Here is a 24,917-nt window from a genome sequence, read left to right on the forward strand (position 1 = left end):
GACTACAAATGCACAGAAAGAATGGGCTCCATTACCACTATTTGACTGGTACTAATTAATTTACCCTACTGGTGTTTTAGGCATTCAATGAAAACAGTAAGAAATTCAGCAAGGGAAAAAGCATTAGTGATAATTAAAACCCTAGAGACAAGAAATATACTCAAATTATTGTGGCTATTAAGATGTTAGACTAGAGCAACTAAAGTCTTGAGGTGTGTGAGAGCTGCTTAAAACAGAGCTGTCTCCACAAATACAAGATTCCTGTGACTGAGAGTGGAGTCTAGAAGTGAAGATGAGTTTCAGGAGATGCTGGGAGGATCCCTGAAAGACGGGAAGCCATGTGCAAGCCTCTTGGTTGGGAAAATTAATTCCAATAAACTCCAGAGGAAACAGACCTTCACAGCCTGTGATTTCATGCTGAGATGTAGAATCCACCAGTCAGAAATAGTGAATGGTTTTGAATAACATTTTTGGCTATCATCTGGTATTTTGGATAGATAGAAAGTGAAAAAACAAGGCTATAGACAAAAATACAATAATTTCCTGTTTGGTGTGTGTGTGTGTGTGTGTGTGTGTGTGTGTGTGTGTGTGTGTGTGTGTGTGTGTGTGCAAGCCTGTGTCCATGTATAGTATGTCTGCTGCGACACTTGAGTGGTATATGTGGAGGCCAGACGGCAACTCTTGTGTCTTCCTCAGTCTCTGTATACTCTGGGTTTTCTTTTCATCTGAAGATCTCTAATTCAGGTGGCTGGTTGGCTAGTGAGCCCCAGAGATTAGCATGTGTACCTATCTCCAGCACTGTGTTTATAAGCATATGCTGCCACATCTGGCTTTTCAAACAGGTTCGGGGCTTGAACTCAGGTCTTCATGCTTACACAGAAAGCAGTTGATCGTGAGTCTTCATAGTCCCCTCAATAATGGAATTAAAATACACTGATAAATATTAGCTTCTGAGTTAGAGGCCAAAGGGCAATTACTTTTGCTATAAACCACAGGGAAAACATGTAAACTACTTGAAGACTAAAAACTTTGGTCAATAAGATATCCCATCCTAGTAGGTAATATATATTTCATTCAATAGCGAAAATAATTCTTACTCGGCTAAATATAAAATCTTGCGGGCGTTTCCAGGAAAACACTTTCAATGACTGTGGTAATTCAATCTTTCCTTCAGGGTCTTCGAAAAAGTGCTAGATAAAGAAGAAAATTTAAAATTGACCTTTTAAATGTGGCTTTACTATCATAAAAATCCGATCTTAATAATAACCAACTAATATAAATATCAGATCAATATAGAAGTATTTGTAGAGTAATATGTGTGTAATTTGTGTTCAGAAATACCTAGTGGAATATTTAAAATACTGAAATTCAGAATGACCAGGGAAGCAACTAGGCTAACTGCATGTCTCCACCTCTCAGGCCTCCAACCCCAAGCCAAGTCTCATCCCCAGCCTTGCAGCAGATCACAAGCTTTGGCCTCTGCTCACTCGCTGCCCCCATTCCCAGGGGACTAAGCAGATCCTGGTGGAACATGGTGCTCCCTTTCCTCAGGCCCCTCCTACTAGCCCAACCCCATTCCTAAATGTCAGCTCCTAATACCCAGACATACATTTTACCCCTAGTGGCCATATCTACCAGAATCCCACCCACCCACCATAAGAACCAGAGAGTGCAACAGAAACCAAGGAATAAAACACCTATCCAACAAAGAAAAGACCAGATATCTACATTTAGAAAGATTCCCAAATCTATATGCCTAGAAAGTAGCAAAAAAACACAATCAATAACAGCCAGACCGATATGTCTCCACTAACGCCCAGGAACTCTACAACAGTAAGCTCTGAGTATTATAGCACAACTGAAGCACAAAACAATGAACTTAAAATAGACTTTGTGAATATGATAAAGATCCTGAAATAGGAAATAAACAAAATCTATCAACACACAAACAAATAGTTAAAGGAAATGAATATAACAGTTTAAGACCAAAAATAGAAACAATTAATAAAGAAATATCATACTAGGGAAATCTGAAAGTAAAAATTTTACTAATTTGAGCAGAAACTTCAAAGGTAAGTCTCAGTAACAAAATAAAAAAATGGAAGAGAAACTCTCAAGCATTGAAGACACCATAGAAGAAATGGATATCACAGTCAAAGAAAAAGTTTAAATCTAAAAAATTTCCTGACACAATATATCCAGAAAACCTGGGACATTATGAAAAGATCAATTCTAAAGACATAACGAATAAAGGAAGGAGAAGAAACCCAGATGAAAGGTACGGAAAATATTTTCAAAACATAAAAGATCATTTGTCTAACCTAATGAGATGTCTAAAAGATACAAGAAACATAAAAAGCATCAAATCAACTGTACCAAAAAGAAAGTCTCCTCCCAACATAATAGAAAACTAAATGAACAGAACAAAGAAAGAACATTTAACATTACAAGGGAAAATAACCAAGTAACTTATAAAGGCAGACCTATTGGAATCTGATTTCTCAATAGAGAATCTAAACCCCAAAGGGGTGTGAATAAATGTTCTACTGACTCTAAATACCATAGATATCAGCTCAGACTAATATACCCAGCAAAACTTTCAGTCCCAATAGATGAAAAGATAAAACATTCCATCTTAAAACCTAATATAAGCAATATCTATTTATAAATCCAGTCCTACAGAAGGTGTTAGAAGGAAAAGTCCAACCTAAAGAGGTTAACTACATCCAAGAAAACACAAGAAATGAATAATCCTAGACTAGACCATCAAAAGAGAGGAAACATACACACACGAACACCACAACAACAAAATAGCAAGGATTAACAAACACTACTCATTGATATCTCTCAACGTCAACATATCAATTCCCCAATAAAGAGACACGGACTAAGAGTATAGAGGTGAAAATGGGATTCATCCTTCTGTGCACCCAGGAAATATACCTTAACAGCAAAGATAGACATCACGTCATGCTAAAATGATGGAAAAGACATTCCAAACAAATGGACCTAAGAAGCAAGTTGGTGTTTGTGGCTGGTCTGGTGCTAAATTCTATACCCCAAGATCTGGTTTTCCTCAGACCAGAAAATTGTCATATATGCCAGCCTTTGTGGTGTAAACCTTGGTCCCCAATTTAAAGTTAATTGGTTAATAAAAGGCTAGAGCCTGTAACTGGGCAGTAAAGAGAGACAGCTATTACTTGATGGTTGAGTGAGGGATCTCAGGAAAGACATGAGGGAGAAGGAGAAAGGAGACAGAGAGGACGAGGCTGCCATAAGAGCAGATGGACCATGAGCCCATAACCAGGAGAAATAAATCCTGAAGATAGGCTGATAAAGCAAAAAGGCAGCCCAGGAGAAACTCAAAGAGTAAGTAACAGGGGATATATGGCTGGGCCATAAGTTAGAATATGTCAAAACCTGCCCAATCTATCCTTACAGCTTGTTCATAAAATACCAGGATTTTGTGTGTTTTATACCAACTAGTAGCTAGAATAAATAATTCATATATACACCGGTGTAGCTCTTTTAACATCTGACAAAGTAGACTTCAAACCAAAACAAGTCATAATAGATAGGGAAAGATGATATGTATTCATCAAAGAAAAGTCCACCAAGAAGACATCTCAATTATTAACCTTTTTGCACCAAACATAGGGGTACCCAAGTTCATAAAAGAAATGCTACTTCAGCTTAAATCACATATTGACCTGCACAGTCTGAAAGTGGGAGACTTCAACATCCAACTCTTACCAATGGACAGGTCATCCAGGCAAAACCTAAACAGAGAAATGCAGAGCTAACTGACATTATAAACCAAATGGACCTAACATTTACATATAGAAATATTTACCCAAACACAAAAGAATGTCTTTTTATTATTACCTGATGGGATTTTGTCCAAAACTCACTATGAATGTGGACACAAAGCAAATCTTTTATTTTTTTTTCCTTTTCTATTTTTCGGAGCTGGGGATCGAACCCAGGGCCTTGCGATTGCTAGATAAATCCCCAACACTGAGATAAAACCCCAACCCCCACAAAGCAAATCTTAAAAGATACAAGTAAACTGAAATAACCCCCTATATTATTTCACCTATCTGACCACCATGAACTAAAGCTGGACATCAACAACAGAAACAACAAAAAGCCTACAAATTTGTGAAAAGTCAGCTACTTACCACTGAATGAAAAATGGCTCAAGACAAAAATGAAGGAAAAATGAAAGACTTTCTAGAATTGAATGAAAATCAATACACAACATGCCCAAGCTTAAGATACATTATGAAGGCAGGCAAAGAGGCAAGTTCATCGCATTAGGTTCTACATAAAAAAAATTGAGAGATCTCATTAGTAACTTAACATCACAACTGAAACTCCAGAAAAAATCACACCCCACAAACGTTGAGAGCAAAGAAATAATCTAACTCAGAGGTAAAACTAATAGAATAGAAACAACAAGAGAAACCAATACAAAGAATAAATGAAAAAGTTTGCTCCTTGAGAAAACAATTAAGATTGGCAAATTCTTATCCAATTTAACCAAAAGACACAGAGAGAATATCCAAACTAACAAAGTAAGATCAGAACAGGGGAACATAGCAACATACGCAGAGAAAATCCAGAGAATCATTGGGATACATTAAAAGCCTATACTTTACCAAATTGGAAAATCTAAAAGAAATGCCTAATTTTCTCATTACATACTGCTTACTAAAGTTAAATCAAGACCAGATAAATAATTTAAAGAGACTTATAAGCCCCAGTGAAATAGAAGAAGACATTAAATGTCTCCCAACCAATAAAAGCCAGGGCCAGATTGTTTTAGTATATAGAACTCTACCAGACTTTCAAAGAAGAGATAATGTCAATACTCCTCAAATTATTCTACAAAATAGGCATATACTTTAACATAAGAATCATCACCCAATTTATTTGATGAGGCCACAGTCATCCTGATACCCAAACCACATAAACACCCAACAACAAAAGAGAATTTCAGATCAATTTCCCTTATGAACATAGGTAAAAAATTATCAGTAAAGTTCTAGCAAGCTGAATCCAAAAACACATCATAAAGATCATCCACCATAATCTAGCAGCTTCATTCTGGAGAGGCAAGGGTGGTTCCACATGAATTTGCAAATATCACCTACCATATAAAACAAACTAAAAGAGAAACCCACATGATCATCATATTTAGATGCAGAAAAGATCTTTGACAAAATCCAATGCCCTTTCATGTTAATAGGACCTAAAGAGATTGGGGATACAAGAGACATACCTCAACATTGTAAAGGCAGATTACAGCAAGCACAGAGTCAATATGAACTTAAATGGCGAAAAATTCCAAACAATTCCACTAATATCAATAACAAGGCACTCTCCATACAGATTCAATATAGTACTTGAAGCCTTAACTACAGCAAGGAAGAGATTGAGAGGAAGAAGATTAGAAAGGAAGAAGCCAGAGTATCTTTAATTACAATTGATATAATAGTATGCAGAGTGTCCCTAGATACAAAATTAACATAAAATTCAGTGGCCCTCCTATACAAATGATAAATGGACTGAGAAATAAATCAGGGTAACAACAACTTTCACAATAGTCTTAAATAATATAAAAATCTTGGGTTAACTTTATCTAAGCAGGAGAAAGACTTGTATGAGAAAAACATTAAGACACTGAAGAAAGAGTTTGAAGGAGACACCAGAAGGTGGGAAGATCTCCCATGTTCATGTATCTGTAAGATTAATATTGTAAGAATAATTACCTTGCCAAAAACAATCTACAGATTCAATGCAATTTCTCATTACAATTCCAGTACAGACCTTGAAAGGACAATTTTTAGCCTCATATGGCAACAAACACACACAAGAACAAAATAATAAAGACAAACAAACAATAGCTAAAATAATCCTGAACAATGAAAGAATTGCGGGACGTATCACTATCTTCGAGTTGTACTACAGAGTTGTGTTATGATAAACAGTGTGATATTGATATTCACACAAGAAACCCACATGCTGATCAATGAAATTGAAGTGAAGACCAACACATAAATTTATTCACATGCAGACAACTGATTTTTGATAAAGAACCCAGAAATATATACTGGGGAAAAGACAGTATCTTCCACAAATGGTGCCAGCATGGCTGTATGTGAAAGAGTCCAAATATATACATAATTATCACCCTGCACAAAACCCAAGTCCAAATAGACCAAAGACCTCAAAATAAACCAAAATTATATGATCTGATAGAAGAAAAAGTGGGGAATAGCGTTGCACTCATTGGCACAGGAAAATACTTTCTGAACGGGATACTCTGAGCCCAGGCACTAGATCAACAATTAATAAATGAGACTTCATGAAACTAAGAAGCTCCTGTGTGTCAAAGGACACCATTATTCAGACAAAGTGGCACCCTACACAATGAGAAAAGTTTTTTTGGTTTGTTTGTTGGTTTGGTTTTTTTGTTTTTTTTTGGGGGGGGGTTTTTTTTATTTTTTTTTTATTATCTTGAGTATTTCTTATATACATTTCAAGTGTTATTCCCTTTCCCGGTTTCCGGACAGACATCACCCTCCCCCCTCCCCTTCCTTGTGGGTGTTCCCCTCCCAAACCTCCCCCCATTGCCACCCTCCCCGCATAGTCTAGTTCACTGGGGGTTCAGTCTTAGCAGGACCCAGGGCTTCCCCTTCCACTGGTGCTCTTACTAGGATATTCATTGCTACCTATGAGGTCAGAGTCCAGGGTCAGTCCATGTATAGTCTTTAGGTAGTGGCTTAGTCCCTGGAAGCTCTGGTTGCTTGACATTGTTGTACTTTTGGGGTCTCGAGCACCTTCAAGCTCTTCCAGTTCTTTCTCTGATTCCTTCAACGGGGGACCTATTCTCAGTTCAGTGGTTTGCTGCTGGCATTCGCCTCTGTGTTTGCTGTATTCTGGCTGTGTCTCTCAGGAGCGATCTACATCCGGCTCCTGTCGGTCTGCACTTCTTTGCTTCATCCATCTTGTCTAATTGGGTGGCTGTATATGTATGGGCCACCTGTGGGGCAGGCTCTGAATGGGTGTTCCTTCAGTCTCTGTTTTAATCTTTGCCTCTCCCTTCCCTGCCAAGGGTATTCTTTTTCCTCATTTAAAGAAGGAGTGAAGCATTCACATTTTGATCATCCGTCTTGAGTTTCCTTTGTTCTAGGGATCTAGGGTAATTCAAGCATTTGGGCTAATAGACACTTATCAATGAGTGCATACCATGTATGTCTTTCTGTGAGTGGGTTAGCTCACTCAGGATGATATTTTCCAGTTCCAACCATTTGCCTACGAATTTCATAAACTCGTTGTTTTTGATAGCTGAGTAATATTCCATTGTGTAGATGTACCACATTTTCTGTATCCATTCCTCTGTTGAAGGGCATCTGGGTTCTTTCCAGTTTCTGGCTATTATAAATAAGGCTGCGATGAACATAGTGGAGCACGTGTCTCTTTTATATGTTGAGGCATCTTTTGGGTATATGCCCAAGAGAGGTATGGCTGGATCCTCAGGCAGTTCAATGTCCAATTTTCTGAGGAACCTCCAGACTGATTTCCAGAATGGTTCTACCAGTCTGCAATCCCACCAACAATGGAGGAGTGTTCCTCTTTCTCCACATCCTCGCCAGCATCTGCTGTCACCTGAGTTTTTGATCTTAGCCATTCTCACTGGTGTGAGGTGAAATCTCAGGGTTGTTTTGATTTGCATTTCCCTTATGACTAAAGATGTTGAACATTTCTTTAGGTGTTTCTCAGCCATTCAGCATTCCTCAGCTGTGAATTCTTTGTTCAGCTCTGAACCCCATTTTTTAATAGGGTTATTTGTTTCCCTGCGGTCTAACTTCTTGAGTTCTTTGTATATTTTGGATATAAGGCCTCTATCTGTTATAGGATTGGTAAAGATCTTTTCCCAATCTGTTGGTTGTCGTTTTGTCCTAACCACAGTGTCCTTTGCCTTACAGAAGCTTTGCAGTTTTATGAGATCCCATTTGTCGATTCTTGATCTTAGAGCATAAGCCATTGGTGTTTTGTTCAGGAAATTTTTTCCAGTGCCCATGTGTTCCAGATGCTTCCCTAGTTTTTCTTCTATTAGTGTGAGTGTGTCTGGTTTGATGTGGAGGTCCTTGATCCACTTGGACTTAAGCTTTGTACAGGGTGATAAGCATGGATCGATCTGCATTCTTCTACATGTTGCCCTCCAGTTGAACCAGCACCATTTGCTGAAAATGCTATCTTTTTTCCATTGGATGGTTTTGGCTCCTTTGTCAAAAATCAAGTGACCATAGGTGTGTGGGTTCATTTCTGGGTCTTCAATTCTATTCCATTGGTCTATCTGTCTGTCTCTGTACCAATACCATGCAGTTTTTATCACTATTGCTCTGTAATACTGCTTGAGTTCAGGGATAGTGATTCCCCCTGAAGTCCTCTTATTGTTGAGGATAGCTTTAGCTATCCTGGGTTTTTTGTTATTCCAGATGAATTTGCAAATTGTTCTGTCTAACTCTTTGAAGAATTGGATTGGTATTTTGATGGGGATTGCATTGAATCTGTAGATTGCTTTTGGTAAAATGGCCATTTTTACTATATTAATCCTGCCAATCCATGAGCATGGGAGATCTTTCCATCTTCTGAGGTCTTCTTCAATTTCTTTCCTCAGTGTCTTGAAGTTCTTATTGTACAGATCTTTACTTGCTTGGTTAAAGTCACACCGAGGTACTTTATATTATTTGGGTCTATTATGAAGGGTGTCGTTTCCCTAATTTCTTTCTCGGCTTGTTTCTCTTTTGTATAGAGGAAGGCAACTGATTTATTTGAGTTAATTTTATACCCAGCCACTTTGCTGAAGTTGTTTATCAGCTTTAGTAGTTCTCTGGTGGAAACTTTTGGGATCACTTAAATATACTATCATGTCGTCTGCAAATAGCGATATTTTGACCTCTTCTTTTCCGATCTGTATCCCCTTGATCTCCTTTTGTTGTCTGATTGCTCTGGCTAGAACTTCAAGAACTATATTGAATAAGTAGGGAGAGAGTGGGCAGCCTTGTCTAGTCCCTGATTTTAGTGGGATTGCTTCAAGTTTCTCTCCATTTAGTTTAATGTTAGCAACTGGTTTGCTGTATATGGCTTTTACTATGTTTAGGTATGGGCCTTGAATACCTATTCTTTCCAGGACTTTTATCATGAAGGGGTGTTGAATTTTGTCAAATGCTTTCTCAGCATCTAATGAAATGATCATGTGGTTCTGTTCTTTCAGTTTGTTTATATGATGGATCACGTTGATGGTTTTCCTTATATTAAACCATCCCTGCATGCCTGGGATGAAGCCTACTTGATCATGGTGGATGATTGTTTTGATGTGCTCTTGAATTCGGTTTGCCAGAATTTTATTGAGTATTTTTGCGTCGATATTCATAAGGGAAATTGGTCTGAAGTTCTCTTTCTTTGTTGGGTCTTTGTGTGGTTTAGGTATAAGAGTAATTGTGGCTTCATAGAAGGAATTCGGTAGGGCTCCATCTGTTTCAATTTTGTGGAATAGTTTGGATAATATTGGTATAAGGTCTTCTATGAAGGTTTGATAGAATTCTGCACTAAACCCGTCTGGACCTGGGCTCTTTTTGGTTGGGAGACCTTTAATGACTGCTTCTATTTCCTTAGGAGTTATGGGGTTGTTTAACTGGTTTATCTGTTCCTGATTTAACTTCGATACCTGGTACATGTCTAGGAAATTGTCCATTTCCTGAAGATTTTCAAGTTTTGTTGAATATAGGTTTTTATAGTAAGATCTGATGATTTTTTGAATTTCCTCTGAATCTGTAGTTATGTCTCCCTTTTCATTTCTGATTTTGTTAATTTGGACGCACTCTCTGTGTCCTCTCGTTAGTCTGGCTAAGGGTTTATCTATCTTGTTGATTTTCTCAAAGAACCAACTTTTGGTTCTGTTGATTCTTTCTATGGTACTTTTTGTTTCTACTTGGTTGATTTCAGCTCTGAGTTTGATTATTTCCTGCCTTCTACTCCTCCTGGGTGTATTTGCTTCTTTTTGTTCTAGAGCTTTTAGGTGTGCTGTCAAGCTGCTGACATATGCTCTTTCCTGTTTCTTTCTGCAGGCACTCAGCGCTATGAGTTTTCCTCTTAGCACAGCTTTCATTGTGTCCCATAAGTTTGGGTATGTTGTACCTTCATTTTCATTAAATTCTAAAAAGTTTTTAATTTCTTTCTTTATTTCTTCCTTGACCAGGTTATCATTGAGTAGAGCATTGTTCAATTTCCACGTATATGTGGGCATTCTTCCCTTATTGTTATTGAAGACCAGTTTTAGGCCGTGGTGGTCCGATAGCACGCATGGGATTATTTCTATCTTTCTGTACCTGTTGAGGCCCGTTTTTTGACCAATTATATGGTCAATTTTGGAGAAAGTACCATGAGGAGCTGAGAAGAAGGTATATCCTTTTGCTTTAGGATAGAATGTTCTATAAATATCCGTTAAGTCCATTTGGCTCATGACTTCTCTTAGTCTGTCTACATCTCTGTTTAATTTCTGTTTCCATGATCTGTCCATTGATGAGAGTGGGGTGTTGAAATCTCCCACTATTATTGTGTGAGGTGCAATGTGTGTTTTGAGCTTTAGTAAGGTTTCTTTTACATATGTAGGTGCCCTTGTATTTGGGGCATAGATATTTAGGATTGAGAGTTCATCTTGGTGGATTTTTCCTTTGATGAATATGAAGTGTCCTTCCTTATATTTTGATGACTTTTAGTTGGAAATTGATTTTATTTGATATTAGAATGGCTACTCCAGCTTGCTTCTTCTGACCATTTGCTTGGAAAATTGTTTTCCAGCCTTTCACTCTGAGGTAATGTCTGTCTTTGTCTCTGAGGTGTGTTTTCTGTAGGCAGCAGAATGCAGGGTCCTCGTTGCGTATCCAGTTTGTTAATCTATGTCTTTTTATTGGGGAGTTGAGGCCATTGATATTGAGAGATATTAAGGAATAGTGATTATTGCTTCCCATTATATTCATATTTGGAAGTGAGGTTATGATTGTGTGCTTTTCTTCTCTTTGTTTTGTTGCCAAGATGATTAGTTTCTTGCTTCTAGGGTATAGCTTGCCTCCTTATGTTGGGCTTTACCCTTTATTATCCTTTGTAGTGCTGGACTTGTAGAAAGATATTGTGTAAATTTGGTTTTGTCATGGAATATCTTGGTTTCTCCATCTATGTTAATTGAGAGTTTTGCAGGATACAGTAACCTGGGCTGGCATTTGTGTTCTCTTAGGGTCTGTATGACATCTGTCCAGGATCTTCTGGCCTTCATAGTTTCTGGCGAAAAGTCTGGTGTGATTCTGATAGGTCTGCCTTTATATGTTACTTGACCTTTTTCCCTTACTGCTTTTAATATTCTTTCTTTATTTTGTGCGTTTGGTGTTTTGACAATTATGTGACGGGAGGTGTTTCTTTTCTGGTCCAATCTATTTGGAGTTCTGTAGGCTTCTTGTATGCCTATGGGTATCTCTTTTTTTAGGTTAGGGAAGTTTTCTTCTATGATTTTATTGAAGATATTTACTGGTCCTTTGAGCTGGGAGTCTTCACTCTCTTCTATACCTATTATCCTTAGGTTTGATCTTCTCATTGAGTCCTGGATTTCCTGTATGTTTTGGACCAGTTGCTTTTTCTGCTTTACATTATCTTTGACAGTTGAGTCAATGATTTCTATGAAATCTTCTGCTCCCGAGATTCTCTCTTCCATCTCTTGAATTCTGTTGGTGAAGCTTGTATCTACAGCTCCTTGTCTTTTCTTTTGATTTTCTATGTCCAGGGTTGTTTCCATGTGTTCTTTCTTGATTGCTTCTATTTCCATTTTTAATTCCTTCAACTGTTTGATTGTGTTTTCCTGGAATTCTTTCAGGGATTTTTGCGATTCCTCTCTGTAGGCTTCTACTTGTTCTCTAAGGGAGTTCTTTATGTCTTTCTTGAAGTCCTCCAGCATCATGATCAAATATGATTTTGAAACTAGGTCTTGCTTTTCTGGTGTGTTTGGATATTCCGTGTTTGCTTTGGTGGGAGAATTGGGCTCCGATGATGCCATGTAGTCTTGGTTTCTGTTGCTTGGGTTCCTGCGCTTGCCTCTCGCCATCAGATTATCTCTAGTGTTACTTTGTTCTGCTATTTCTGACAGTGGCTAGACTGTCCTATAACCTGTGTGTCAGGAGTGCTGTAGACCTGTTTTCCTGTTTTCTTTCAGCCAGTTATGGGGACAGAGTGTTCTGCTTTCGGGCGTGTAGTTTTTCCTCTCTACAGGTCTTCAGCTGTTCCTGTGGGCCTGTGTCTTGAGTTCACCAGGCAGGTTTCTTGCAGGGGAAAAGTTGGTCCTACCTGTGGTTCCAAGGCTCAAGTTTGCTCGTGGGGTACTGCCTAAGTCCTCTCCGCTGTGGCAGCAACCGGGAAAATCTGTGCCGCTCCTTCCGGGAGCCTCCGTGCACCAGGGTTTCAGATGATGTTTGGTGTTTTCCTCTGGCGCCTGGATGTGCACAGAGTGCAGTCTCTTCTGGTTTCCCAGGCGTGTCCGCCTGTCTGAAGGTTCAGCTCTCCCTCCCACGGGATTTGGGTGCAGAGAACTGTTTATCCGGTCTGTTTCCTTCAGGTTCCGGCAGTGTCTCAGGTGCAGGGGTCCTGCCGCTCCCGGGCCCTCCCCTATGGGAACCCAGAGGCCTTATACAGTTGCCTCTTGGGCCAGGGATGTGGGCAGGGGTGGGCAGTGTTGGTGGTCTCCTCCGCTCTGCAGCCTCAGGAGTGCCCACCTGATCAGGCGGTGAGGTCTCTCTCCCACGGGGTTTGGGAGCAGGGAGCTGCTGCGGTCCGGGATCCGCCGGTGTGGGACTTCCGGTAAACACAGGAAGTGCCCGGCCTTAGAGGAATTTTGCCTCTGTGTGTCCTGAGTTCACCAGGCAGGTTTCTTGCAGGGGAAAAGTTGGTCCTACCTGCAGTTCCAAGGCTCAAGTTTGCTCGTGGGGTACTGCCTAAGTCCTCTCCGCTGTGGCAGCAACCGGGAAGATCTGCGCCGCTCTTTCCGGGAGCCTCCGTGCACCAGGGTTCCAGATGGCGTTTGGTGTTTTCCTCTGGCGCCTGGATGTGCACAGAGTGCAGTCTCTTCTGGTTTCCCAGGCGTGTCCGCCTGTCTGAAGGTTCAGCTCTCCCTCCCACGGGATTTGGGTGCAGAGAACTGTTTATCCGGTCTGTTTCCTTCAGGTTCCGGCAGTGTCTCAGGCGCAGGGGTCCTGCCGCTCCTGGGCCCTCCCCTACGGGAACCCAGAGGCCTTATACAGTTGCCTCTTGGGCCAGGGATGTGGGCAGGGGTGGGCAGTGTTGGTGGTCTCCTCCGCTCTGCAGCCTCAGGAGTGCCCACTTGATCAGGCGGTGAGGTCTCTCTCCCACGGGGTTTTTTTTGTTTTTTTGTTGTGTTTTTTTTTTTTTTTGTTTTTTGTTTTTTGTTTTTACCAATTACAAATCTGAGTGACATATAAAGAACTCAAAAGAGAAAAAAAGAAAAAGAAAAACACAGTTATCAAGAAAACACCACCATTAAAATAAAATGGAATTTAGATCTAAACATAGAAGTCTCAGAAGAGGAAACTCAAATGGCTGAGAAACTCTCAAAGACGTGTCTACCATCCTTAGGCACCAGGGAGGTACAAGCCAAAGCTACCTTGATATTCTGTCTTACATCCTCAAGAGTGGCCAAATGCCAAACCTGCTAGTGTCTTTGATACAGGTGGGTACTCTCCACACAACCAAATACCTACTTAGCCACAAACCCTTCATCCACCACAGAGCCCTGCCAGGAAGTCCTGCCACATGCCAGGGCAATGAGGCCACGACGCTTGTCGGAGCAACAAACCAGTGTCCGAGTGGACTTAAGTCTGCTCCACATTATGCATCCCAATACCCAACAGGATGACCAAAAACCCGAGACTAGATAGCCTGGAGCCTAGTATAAAACTAAATACTACTGTCCTGAAGAAAGAAAAAAAAAGACAATGACATGACTTCTATTAATATTCTGCTATACTTACAGATCAGCGCCTACCTTAGCCATCATCAGAGAAACTTTCTTCTGAAGCAGAAACAGCGATCCACAACCAGACACTATGCAGATAGTGAAAGGCCTGGAACACTCAGCCCTAAACAGGAAGTCTTCATCAAATCCCAACCCTCGGGGCTTAGAGGACCCTGAGGAAGAGGGGCCGGTGAAAGTGTAAGAGATAGAAAGGGGTGGAGGACACCAGGAAGACACGGCCTTCTAAATCAGTGTGGGCAAAAGTCCTATGGACTGAGAGACTGAAGCAGCAAGCCTAGGGCCCGCAAGGTCTGCTCAGATGGTGCCCCAGAGACGAAAGAAGTGAAAACACGCACCACGCTGATCGCTGGTCCAGAAACAATCGCCAACCACTTAACAAATGGAAATCTAGATTCCCCCACGGATGTCTCATGAGGAACAAACAAACAAAACGTATGCGCAGTAATAGACAGAAAACGAACCCTCAGACATCTTTAGAGGTTATTTGTCTTACAATGCCCTGTGAAGGCCTTTTCTATTTCTTAAAATTTTATTATTACTTTTTTCTGGTTGATATATAGCTATTATCTATATATTATGGCTTTCAGCTTAGTGTTTTAATAGGACTCCTAGGTGTGCAAACAAATGGATCTCTTCCTTGTGCCTTCTGGTGGGCTCTTTTCTTTCTGTTTGGTTGGTCTAGTTCTGTTGTATCAGTTTTGTTTTATCTTATTACATTATATTATATTTCATTTTAATATGATCCCTTAGAAGTATGCTTGCTTTCATATGAGAGAGAGAACCTGGGTGGATCCAGACAGGAAATGGAGAAAAACTAAGATAAAAGAAACCATATGCAAAGTTCATTATGTGACAAAAAATTATTTTCAATAAAAGTAAAAACCTAAAACAATAATGAAAAAGGAGGAGGATGGCGTGTGTCCTTGACAGAACCTTGGTTGTCAAGTAAAATTTGATGTGGACCATTATCGAGATTCACTTAAAAATATGTACATCAAAAACTTTTTGAAAGGCATGCAAAATGACCAGAATGATTAGATTGGTCTATGATGTCTTTATTTGCATAGAACACTCTCAAATGATAAATATTAACATTTAAATTCTGTTAACATGATGCAGAGTTTCAGTGACTGGAGCACAGATGATATTTAATCAAGGTAAGTAATTACTGACTTTGTTAGCATTTTAATGGCCAAATTAGCAATATGCTAGGCAAAACATTTTTAGCATCCCACCTAAAATGACTGGACCTTTCATTCTCAAAAGATCTGTTGAACCCTTTACGTTCAAATGAAGATGCACCTTAAAGCTTTTGGGGATCTGCTGTTTGCCTGTGTATGGATATGTGTCTGTGTGACTGTCTTTCAGACTTTACAGCAGGAGGCTAGATTGGGCAAATCCACCGTTAAGCAATGGAGCTGTGTAGCAATCTGATGAGTCAATCCAAAATGTGAAGAAACTTTGAGGAGTAGGCAAAGGTGCTTGAAAATTCTGATGGAGACATAAAGAAATAGCCTTTTAGGAGCACACTGTATATTTATCCAGAGATATAGTGAAAAATCACTTGGGGATCTGATGCTAGGATGTATCTATATTGTTAAAACACAAATCTGTTTGAAAGATGGGAAGAAAAAGAGGAAACAGAACATTAGCCAACTGTTTCACTTTGTAGCATCTCATGTGTGCTAAAGGCTGAACAGCACATGCCAAGGTAGATACCTAGAGCCTTTGCTAAGGAGTCAAATATTGGTTCCCATTGTTCAAACCAGTTGCTAAAGCAGCTCATTCATCTTTCATTTTTCCTGTATTTTATGAGGATACCATCATGTTTCTTCCCAAACACTTTCCCAGGATAACAAAGCTTGGAGAAACCAGGTAGTGTAATTGGGGAGGGGATCAAGAGGAAAGTAGTTTCCTTTTGGAATGAAGATCGGAGATTGGAGTGAAAACTACTAACAACCGTATCTCATTATTAACGAGCCAGGGGTACAACTAAGGGGCAGAACTTGTCTAGCATGTGCAAGACCCTGGCCTCCCTCTCCATGACTGCAAAACACGCAACTGCTCATCTACAGCGTCAGCCACGCCTACTTACGAAGATGGGGCTCTTGCCGGTCTTGTCCTTCTCCTTCCCACCTTTGCCTGCATCCCACTTTTCAGCATTTATGTCTGCCTCGCTCCACTCCGGCCAGATCGGGAACTTTCCCCTCTTCTGTTCGGAAGAACCAGGTGGCACATTGCTGCCAAAAGGGTAGAGACTTGAGAGAGGGAGTTCAAGAGTCTTAATTAATTAAGAGTCTTGATTAAACTGAGATAAAATGGAGAATTAAATGCATAGCATAAATAGAATGAAATTGTCAGTAAAGAGGTATTGGGTACACTTATCAGGAAGATCATCCACACACGACAATTCTAGAGACAGAAAGAACCACAAAGCGCTCAGTTCACAAATTTTAAGCACTGGTCTCCTCTCACTAATATAGGACACTCAAAAATTGGTGTGAATAGAGTACTGCCTAGCTTCATATAAATATAAAATAATTAAAATATATCTCATGCTCATGAAAAAAATCTTACAAGAATAATAGGTTTTGGAATATTCCTACAAACAAGATTTTAGTTTTTCTATATGTAAAAGTAGTAAATGGTCATTATTTTGATATAAAAAAACACCTGCTAAATAAAAAAAACACTTCCCTTAAGAACCACATTGTTTATCATCATCAGATCAATGTGAAAACTGTGATTTTTTTCCTTTTAAAAAAATCAGGGTATATTGTATTTTCCTTCTATTTTGTATATGTCCTGTGTATAAATGCTTATCTATTATTTTAATTGTTGTATGATGCAATATGCATATTACAATATATTAATATAGTACATTATATTACAATATCATCATAATAATTTCATAATATCTATCTTCTATTACACATTTTTGTAGGTTCATGTCAATATGCAGGTGAGGGCTGGCACCAGTTAGGTCAAGGCTAGGATTGGACAATAAAAAATAAGGTGGGGACAAAGTTTTTGTAAGGGAGGAGAAAAGGAGAAGGAAGAAAAGAAGGAAGGAGACTCAGGATGGAGACAGGGAAAGACAACCCAGACCGGGTGGTCTTGAATTGGGAGGTAGTTGGGATGGCTTTCTGGAGGCAAATTTATCTTATGTAGGCGGGTGGTTTATATCCTTATCAACTGGTTGTAAGCTTATTGTGTGGATGTATTGTGGATTGAGAATTTAACATATAAATCTGATTTTTGGGTTACAGTTTGTTGAGTCTTGACTTCACTGGGTTGTTGGGAGTGAGCTCAGAGTCAGTGACAGGGAGCCGCGATAGGCCAGCCCGTGCTGGACTTCTAGCGCCCTGATTTACTGGGTAGCTGGCACCAGAGAGATTGAGGCTAGCAGAGAGACACAGGGAGATACTAATTAGAGATAAATTGTGGATATTTCAATGACCCGCTGGAGCCAGAACTGGCAAGGGTATGGGAACCAGTTCCACCATTTTTTTTTACTGCAAGACATTTTATTTAAGCATCAATAATTCGGAATTTCAAATTTGTGAATTTTGATTTTAAAGCGTTTTGTTTTTATAATACAGTTGGTTTATTTTTTTCTATGTGCATTGGTTGCCTGTATGTGTATCTGTGTGAGGTTGTCAGTTACAGACAGTTGTGAGCCACCATGTGGTTACTGGAAATTGAATTCAGGACCTCAGGACCTCAGGAAGAGCAGTCAGTGCTCTTAACCACTGAGCCATCTCTCCAGCCCGAGTTTTTCCTTTTTATAAACAAAACAGTTTCATTGTTGCTATAAATTTTGCACAGTTTCTTTTTTTTTCCTTTTCTTTTTCTTCTCTTCTCATTTCTCTTCTTTCCTTTTCTCTCTTCTCTTCTCTTTCTTTTTTCTTTTCTGTCTTTCTCCTAATTACCAAGATATTTTTCCTTTCTAGGACTCACCCTTCCTGCTACACAAGGAAGCCCCAAGGGAAGAGGAATGACTTCAAGGTGGAGGCCATTGGGAGGGGGACCTCGCTAACACCCACAGAGGCTCCAAATGGACTGGTTCCCAGACACTTTTGTTGTAACTCAATGAGCTAGCCAGAAGGCCCTGTCCTAGGCTGTGCCCCACAGTATTACTCCTGGTGCTCCCCGGAGTGGTCTGAGCCTCATGCCTGAGTTACTCGGGCACGCAGAGCCTCTCTGGAAGTCCTTTCTGTGTGCATTACAGTCTTTGTAATCCACCATGCTATTGGCTGGCAATGCTTTTGCTAAAGTCAACCCTTCTCCCAACCCTGGTTGGCCTCGGCCAAGGATATTCCAACAAAGGTTTCCAGAGCTGTGCTTCCACTCAAAACCTTCTGAAAAGCAACGATAGTCCAGATTCAAACCAGCCACTGCTTTATAGAGGGCGATAGAGGAAATGTTAGGCAAACATGCTCTGGCGACAGCCACATTCTGCCTGGGTGGTGACTGTGTTCCTCCCCACAGCAGCCATGAGCAGAAGGCGACCTGAACTTCACGCAGAAGTTCCCATTACAATGCTCAAGGGTTAGGCTCAGTTTCCTCATCCCTCCCTGTCTGGAGCCACAAGAGTTCACACATCCGGTTCGAGAGCTTGCATTTCTGCTGTGGTGTGTCCCAGCATTCTCTGTCAGTGTCTCCTATAGCCGGCACCTTCACGGCTGCTTTCAGACGTTGGAAGGTTTGTTTGTTTCTTTCCTCCTTTATGCCCAAAACCTTTCCCCACATTCATTAAAGCAAAAGATCCTGTGACACTGCCCAGCCTTGCTTTAGAAGACGCTGCCATCTTCAATTCTTCCTCAGTTTTGGGTCCGAAGTTCCCCATCCTTTTTATACATTTTCTAGTTTTGTTTTTGTTTTATTTCTCAGTCTGCTGACTGGTTAGAAATAAAATCTGAGAATATATACATTGTTGGGAAAAATCCCTAAGTCGTGTAGCATATCACAATATATAAGAAGTCAGGAGGTAAAAAATAAATTTTTAGGAAAAATGGAACATTCCTTACTATTAATAGAAAAGCAAGTCCAGGCAAGGAATAAGTCTTTACACTATTGTGTCCTATTGAGTGCTGCCACAAGATATAGGTTAAAAGAAAAGATGATGTAACAAAACAAGAGAAAGAAAGAAAGAAAGAAAGGAAAAAAGAACAGAGATAAGGTTACCTCCCTTAGAAAGCAAACAGTTTTGGTTTGTTGGGGTTTTGTTGTTGTTGTTGTTTTGTTTTGTTTTGTTTTTGTTGGGGTAGGGGCAAGATTTCTCTATACAGTTCTGGGTGTCCTGGAACTCCCTATGTAGGTAGACTAGGCTGATGTCAAACTCACAGAGATCCCACCTTCTCCGTCTCTGCCTCTCTGGTGCTGGTAATAAGAGGTGCATTACCACAAGCAGCTCTAGAAGGTTGACAGTCTTAAAACCTATTTTTAAAAGGAAGATTTCATTTTTAAAGAAATAAGGGCTTTTGTAATATCTGCCTCCACCTGCAGTCTGTCACACGTAAGTCAAGGCTTCCTCTCCAAGCTCTTGAGCATTGTAACTAATTAGCTGTCTTGTCTTGGAATACATCAAATATACTTCAATTACACTGACTATTACTTTTAAAGACTCCAGTTAAGAGCATCAAACCAGTCTGTGGGATTGCTCATAGTGTTAGGCAATCATGACAATGCTCAAGTGCGGCCCAAGGTCGAGTATACTGAGGACTTCATCAGCACGGTGTATGTGACTTTGAAGTTGGCTTGCAGACGCTCTAGCATAGTTCAGATCCTTTTCGGTATTTAAAGTACCTTATGCCTGGTTGCGTTGATTCTGAGAATAAGATAATTTTTAAATGTGCTTTATATCTTAAATTTTTTTATGTGCACGATTGTTTTGCCAGAATGAATGTATGTATGCCTGGTGCCTGTGGAAGTCAGAAGAGGGCATTGGATCTCCTGTAATTGGAATTTTATATAGTTGATTATGAGCTCCCATGTAGGTGCTGAGACTAGAACCTAGTCCTCTGCAATATTAACCACTGTACAATAGAGGAAGATTTGGGAACTTGGAATAATAGAAAATACATGTTGCCAAGTTTGGGAAAATTCAAACCTAAGAGTTATGCATATTTAATTTATCTAGCAGTACACCCAAATACTAGTAGATAACATATTGTTAAAAGCACAAGCTGTATCAAGTTTTCAAATACAGAATTTGAATAGAACACATTTGATGGAAACATTTTCTTAAAAAACATATTACAAGTTAATGGAGAAGATTTATAGCATAAAATCTGAATAAGTCAAATCGTTAAAGTGGGATTTTAAAAAACCCAAATGAACGATGCAAGCAACAAGAACGACAAAAGCCCAACAGCCTTCGAGGGGTGGAAACATTTCAGATAAATGAGTGAAAGCTAGCTCCCATAGGAGAAAAGCTAACCCAGGAAAGGTGCCACTGGAGAAGAGAGAGCACACGTGAGGAAGCAGTGCTCGGTGATTGACAATGATCGGTAGACTGATTACAGAAAGCCTTTGTTGTGAATTGTGGGGTGAAAGGGTTCAGTGCACAAGTATTCACTGGGAAGTGGATTCAAGCAGTGCAAAGTGGAGATTGAAGAACTCAAAGTCTAGCTATCCCAGAAAGGTCATGAGAAGGGGACGGCCAGAAGGAACAAATGTCAGAGTCACTTATAAACCTTGAATTAAGTCTGGTATTGCACTCCCTGTAGTTTATGGTATGACAGGTTGGGCACCTTGAACTATGAGTATAACATGAGGGATGGTATTTCTCAATATAGTAGAGAATTCAAGATTCTAGCATGAAGATCAGGGAGGAGGGGGAGTTATGGTAAAACTTTAAAACACAGTAAGTGTTCTTATGTTGGAACCAAGTGCTAGGGGCCTCTGCTGGTCCACTGGCTAGGTTGTAGTTCACTTGTAGCTAGGGCTTGAGTTTCTGGAGAAAGACTAGGGCTTGAGAGAAGAGGAATATTCTTTAGGTAGCTCCCAAAAGCAGCCATTTGCCAACTGAGTAGGTGTCCGCTCAGGAGTGTGGATCAACTGGCTTCAGCAGTGGCTTAGGGACCTCATCATCACAGAAGACAATAGCAACTTGATAGCAGGAATGAGGTGTCAGACCTCAGAATGTCTACAAGAGATGAACAAAAACTATCGAGCAAAGGCAAATAGAAAACCGGGAGCAGCCAGCATCTCACAAGGAAAAGAGTTCAACCCAAAAGAAGAGAAAAGTAATAACTCTAAAAGCCTTTAAAATGAGTGCAATTAGAGTTCTCAAAAGGGACGAAAGGGGCAGTTTGTACTGGGGTGAGATTGGGAAAGCATTAAACAAAAACTCAGAATGAAGAAAGACCTTTTAAAAAAAACTTAGTAGCAAAACCTTAAGAAGTTAAAGTAATCATTATAAAATGACAGAAAGAATAGATAATTTATCACTATGTGTGTGGGGGGCTGTCAGAAAGAAGATGTTTAAAAGCTAGTATTCACATAGAAAGCAAAAGTGTGAAGTAGCTTGAAAAACATAACACAGGCATAGCAGGGCTTCCAAAAGGATAAGGTAGTTAGAATGGGGAAAATGCCATTAGCATGTTAGAGATAACTTTAAAAAGTATGTAAAGTTGACAAAAGATGGGTTTTCAGATCTAAGCTTCACCATTTTTAAAACATGAATCAGATATAGGGAAGTGGTAATTTGAGTCTACATACTAGTATATAAAATAAAAATATAATATATATCTATTTATATAACTGAAAGTCAAATTGCCTAAAATGAAGAACTATCTCAAATTCATAGTAATAACAGGTACCAGAAAGTAATAAAGGGGGATCTTCAGAATGGAGGTAAGCCTATTTGCCAGGTCTAAAGTCAGTACCCAACCAAACTCTTATATGAAAGATAAAAATATTCATCTTAAATGAGTTACAAACATGACCACATCGACTCTACTGTAACAAATTCTTTACTAAACAGATAAGCAACCTGAAGGACTTACTTTAGGAAAATGGGAAGTGAACATACACAAGGGCAGGCCTCAAACAACAAAGGTAAGTAAATTCTATAAGGTGTTAGCAAAATTTTTTAAAATATGTGCTACAAACACACAATAGGTAGTAATAATAGCTTTGTGAGTTTCAAAAGATATAATTAAATTACATATAAAAATAGAGCTGATAACAAAAGGAATTCCAAGGGATACAATTATCCTTACATTTCTCCGCAGAAACAATGCTGAATAATTATAGACCTTGGCAGAGGGTGGCTGTGCCAGTACAGGTGTGTGTGAAAAGAAGTTAAGGACGCTCTGAGATGGGAGACATGGAGCAGAGGAAGCACCAAGGACAGATGTGTGTTAGTGAGGAATGAAATGCAAGCTATACTGTAGGAAGACAAGAAGTCCAGGATGCAGACTTATTTAAGTGAGGCAAAAATAACAGGTGTATCTGGGAAGGAAACCATTTTAAGAAAATCTATCATTTCAGACTAGTTTAAGGAAAACGCTCACTTACACCATGTCTCACTTATTTCTAAGTAATACTGATCACTGACTGATCTGTGGTAACAAGTAAATTAAATATCTTGCCCGATTTGTAATTGAGACAAAGTCATAATTGTCTTTGCATATGATTATATCAGTCCACAATTTAAAATATTTCATAGGACTATTATTAATGTAATAACTTTAGGAAACTTAGGGCACTATTAATTCATACTTTGTGAAGACAATAAAAGGATTTTAAAGTTACTTTTAGCAATAATGATACATGCTACATCATTATACAGTCAGGACTTCAGTTATACCATTGCCACAAATGCATTGGATACATTTTGCTCAAATTCCCATCCTCTGTATACGCTTTTCTTCCTCCTTGCCCCCCACTCCTCATCTAGTACAGCACACCTTTTATCTCAGCACTGAGGAAGCAGAAAGAGGAAGACACAGAATCTGAGGACTGCCTGGAGCACCACAGCAAGACGTTATCTCTAATTGATTAAAAACCAGTAACTTTGTTAAAAGTAAATCTTGAGTCAATAAACAAGACTCTAATACAGTATGAACTATAAACAAACAACAAATCCTTCAACAAAAACAGTCAGTTCGAAGGTAGGAGGCCTTTGGGGACTTTTAAGAACTAAGAAGTAGCTGAATTTGGTTTGTCCAGACACAGACACAGTCCTGGATCTCTGCTTTAATGAGATTATTTTGTGGATGCTGGTCACTGTAGGGATATTAAAGTTTCAATAAAATGGGGGCCTGGAATTTTGCCATTGTTTTCTCAAAGCATGCTGTTCAGTGTTAGGGCATGACTTTTCTCCTGCTGGGAGGCCGCTTATTTATGCAAAATGCAATCAGCAGGCCTTCTTAAGTAGTGTCAGCTACCACACACAAGGAGCCTGAATATGAACAGAATTACACAATGGACTTAATTTGGTTAAGGGCCTTCTGTGTCACACTCTTCAGAAAATCAAATTCCTAAGGAAACACGTTGCAAAAGAATTATTTTCTCTAACTGAAAAATAGTTTAAAACGGGGTGTTATGCTGACCTTTTTTTTTTTTAAACCTTAGTTCTACTAAAATTATTTAAATAGAAATTGATTTTGGCAGTTCCACATTTGTCCATTGTAAAAAAAACACGGGTGCAAGAGTGTACAGAAAGACCAGCAGAATTCAGTTTCTAGCCTCAAATTAGGGAGGATAAAGGCACAGGATTACTAGAGCATAAAGACAGGAGTGGAGAGGGCTGTAAGGAAGCAAGGGGCAGAGTAACTCACTAGCACAGAAGAGGGGATGTAACGAACCGGAGAAATCACCGTTGGCCTCATGGAAAGAAATCTTGAGTTTAGGCTGGATGGCTGGATGCAGTCAGGGATGTAGACAGAAGGGTGGGAGGTGCAGAAAGGTGGCAGATCACATACATGTGAAATGGTGTGTTGGGTTTGGTTCGATGCAGAGACTCAAAGAGAGCGGAGGTCAATGGGAACGAAAGTGAAGGTCCAACTCCAACTATTGGAGAATGACTTAATTAGGAGGGAGAAGGAAGCAAATAAGGCAGAAGGCTAGTGGAGAGGTGGACTCCAGAAATTGAAAGAGGAGGTGAAACCAATGGTGAGTCCTGAGAAGTAGCTCACATGGACCAGCAGGTTTCAAAGGTACGAGGTGTTTCAGTGAGGGTTTTATGGCTGTGAAGAGACACCACGAACAAGGCAACTCTTATGAAGGTAAACGTTTAATTGGAGCTGACTTACAGCTTTAGAGGTTCAGTCCGGTATCATCGTGGTGGGAAGTATGGCAGTGTGCAGGCAGACGTGGTGCTGGAGGAGCCTAGAGTTCTACACCGTGATCCCCAGGCAGCAAAAGGAGAACGTACGCCACACCGAGCATATCTTGAGCATAGGAGATCTCAAAGCCCAGCCCCACACTAACATACTTTCTCCAACAAGGCCACACCACCCAATAATTCTTTTTCCTATAGATCAGGCATTCAAACACGTGAGTCTATGGAGGCCATACCTATTCAAACCACTACATTCCACTCCCTGGAGGCTTGTAGCTATAACATAATGCAAAATGCATCGAGTCCAACTTCAAAATTCCTCATGGCCTATCAGAGTTTCAACAATGTTTATAAGTCCAAAGTTCGAAGGTTCTCCTGGGATTCGTGCAATCTTTTAAATATTAAAAAAAAATCATATACTTCTAACATACACAGAATACACATTACCCTTCCAAAATGTAGGGAAAGGAGCATAGTGAGGAAATACTGGACCAAAGCAAGACCAAAAACTGGCTGGGC

The 24,917-nt window shown here is 39.8% G+C and overlaps 1 protein-coding gene across 14 annotated transcripts in view; it reads right to left on the minus strand.

Moving 5' to 3' along the window:
• Adgb (androglobin) overlaps window positions 1-24,917 on the minus strand; it is a 143,240-nt gene that overhangs the window by 107,296 nt on the left and 11,027 nt on the right. For 4 of the 14 annotated variants that reach the window (XM_087651342.1, XM_087651323.1, NM_001432028.1 and 1 more), the window contains 2 exon segments: window positions 16,200-16,344; window positions 1,098-1,190 (listed from right to left, as the gene is read on the minus strand). The exons of 3 other annotated variants lie outside the window; for them this stretch is intronic. In XM_087651342.1, coding sequence (XP_087507468.1) covers window positions 1,098-1,190; window positions 16,200-16,344 — 238 coding nt within the window. 14 annotated transcript variants of the gene reach the window in all.

The sequence above is a fragment of the Rattus norvegicus genome, chromosome 1, assembly GCF_021556685.1.
Source record: "Rattus norvegicus strain SHRSP/BbbUtx chromosome 1, alternate assembly SHRSP_T2T, whole genome shotgun sequence".
NCBI classification, from domain to species: Eukaryota; Metazoa; Chordata; class Mammalia; order Rodentia; family Muridae; genus Rattus; species Rattus norvegicus.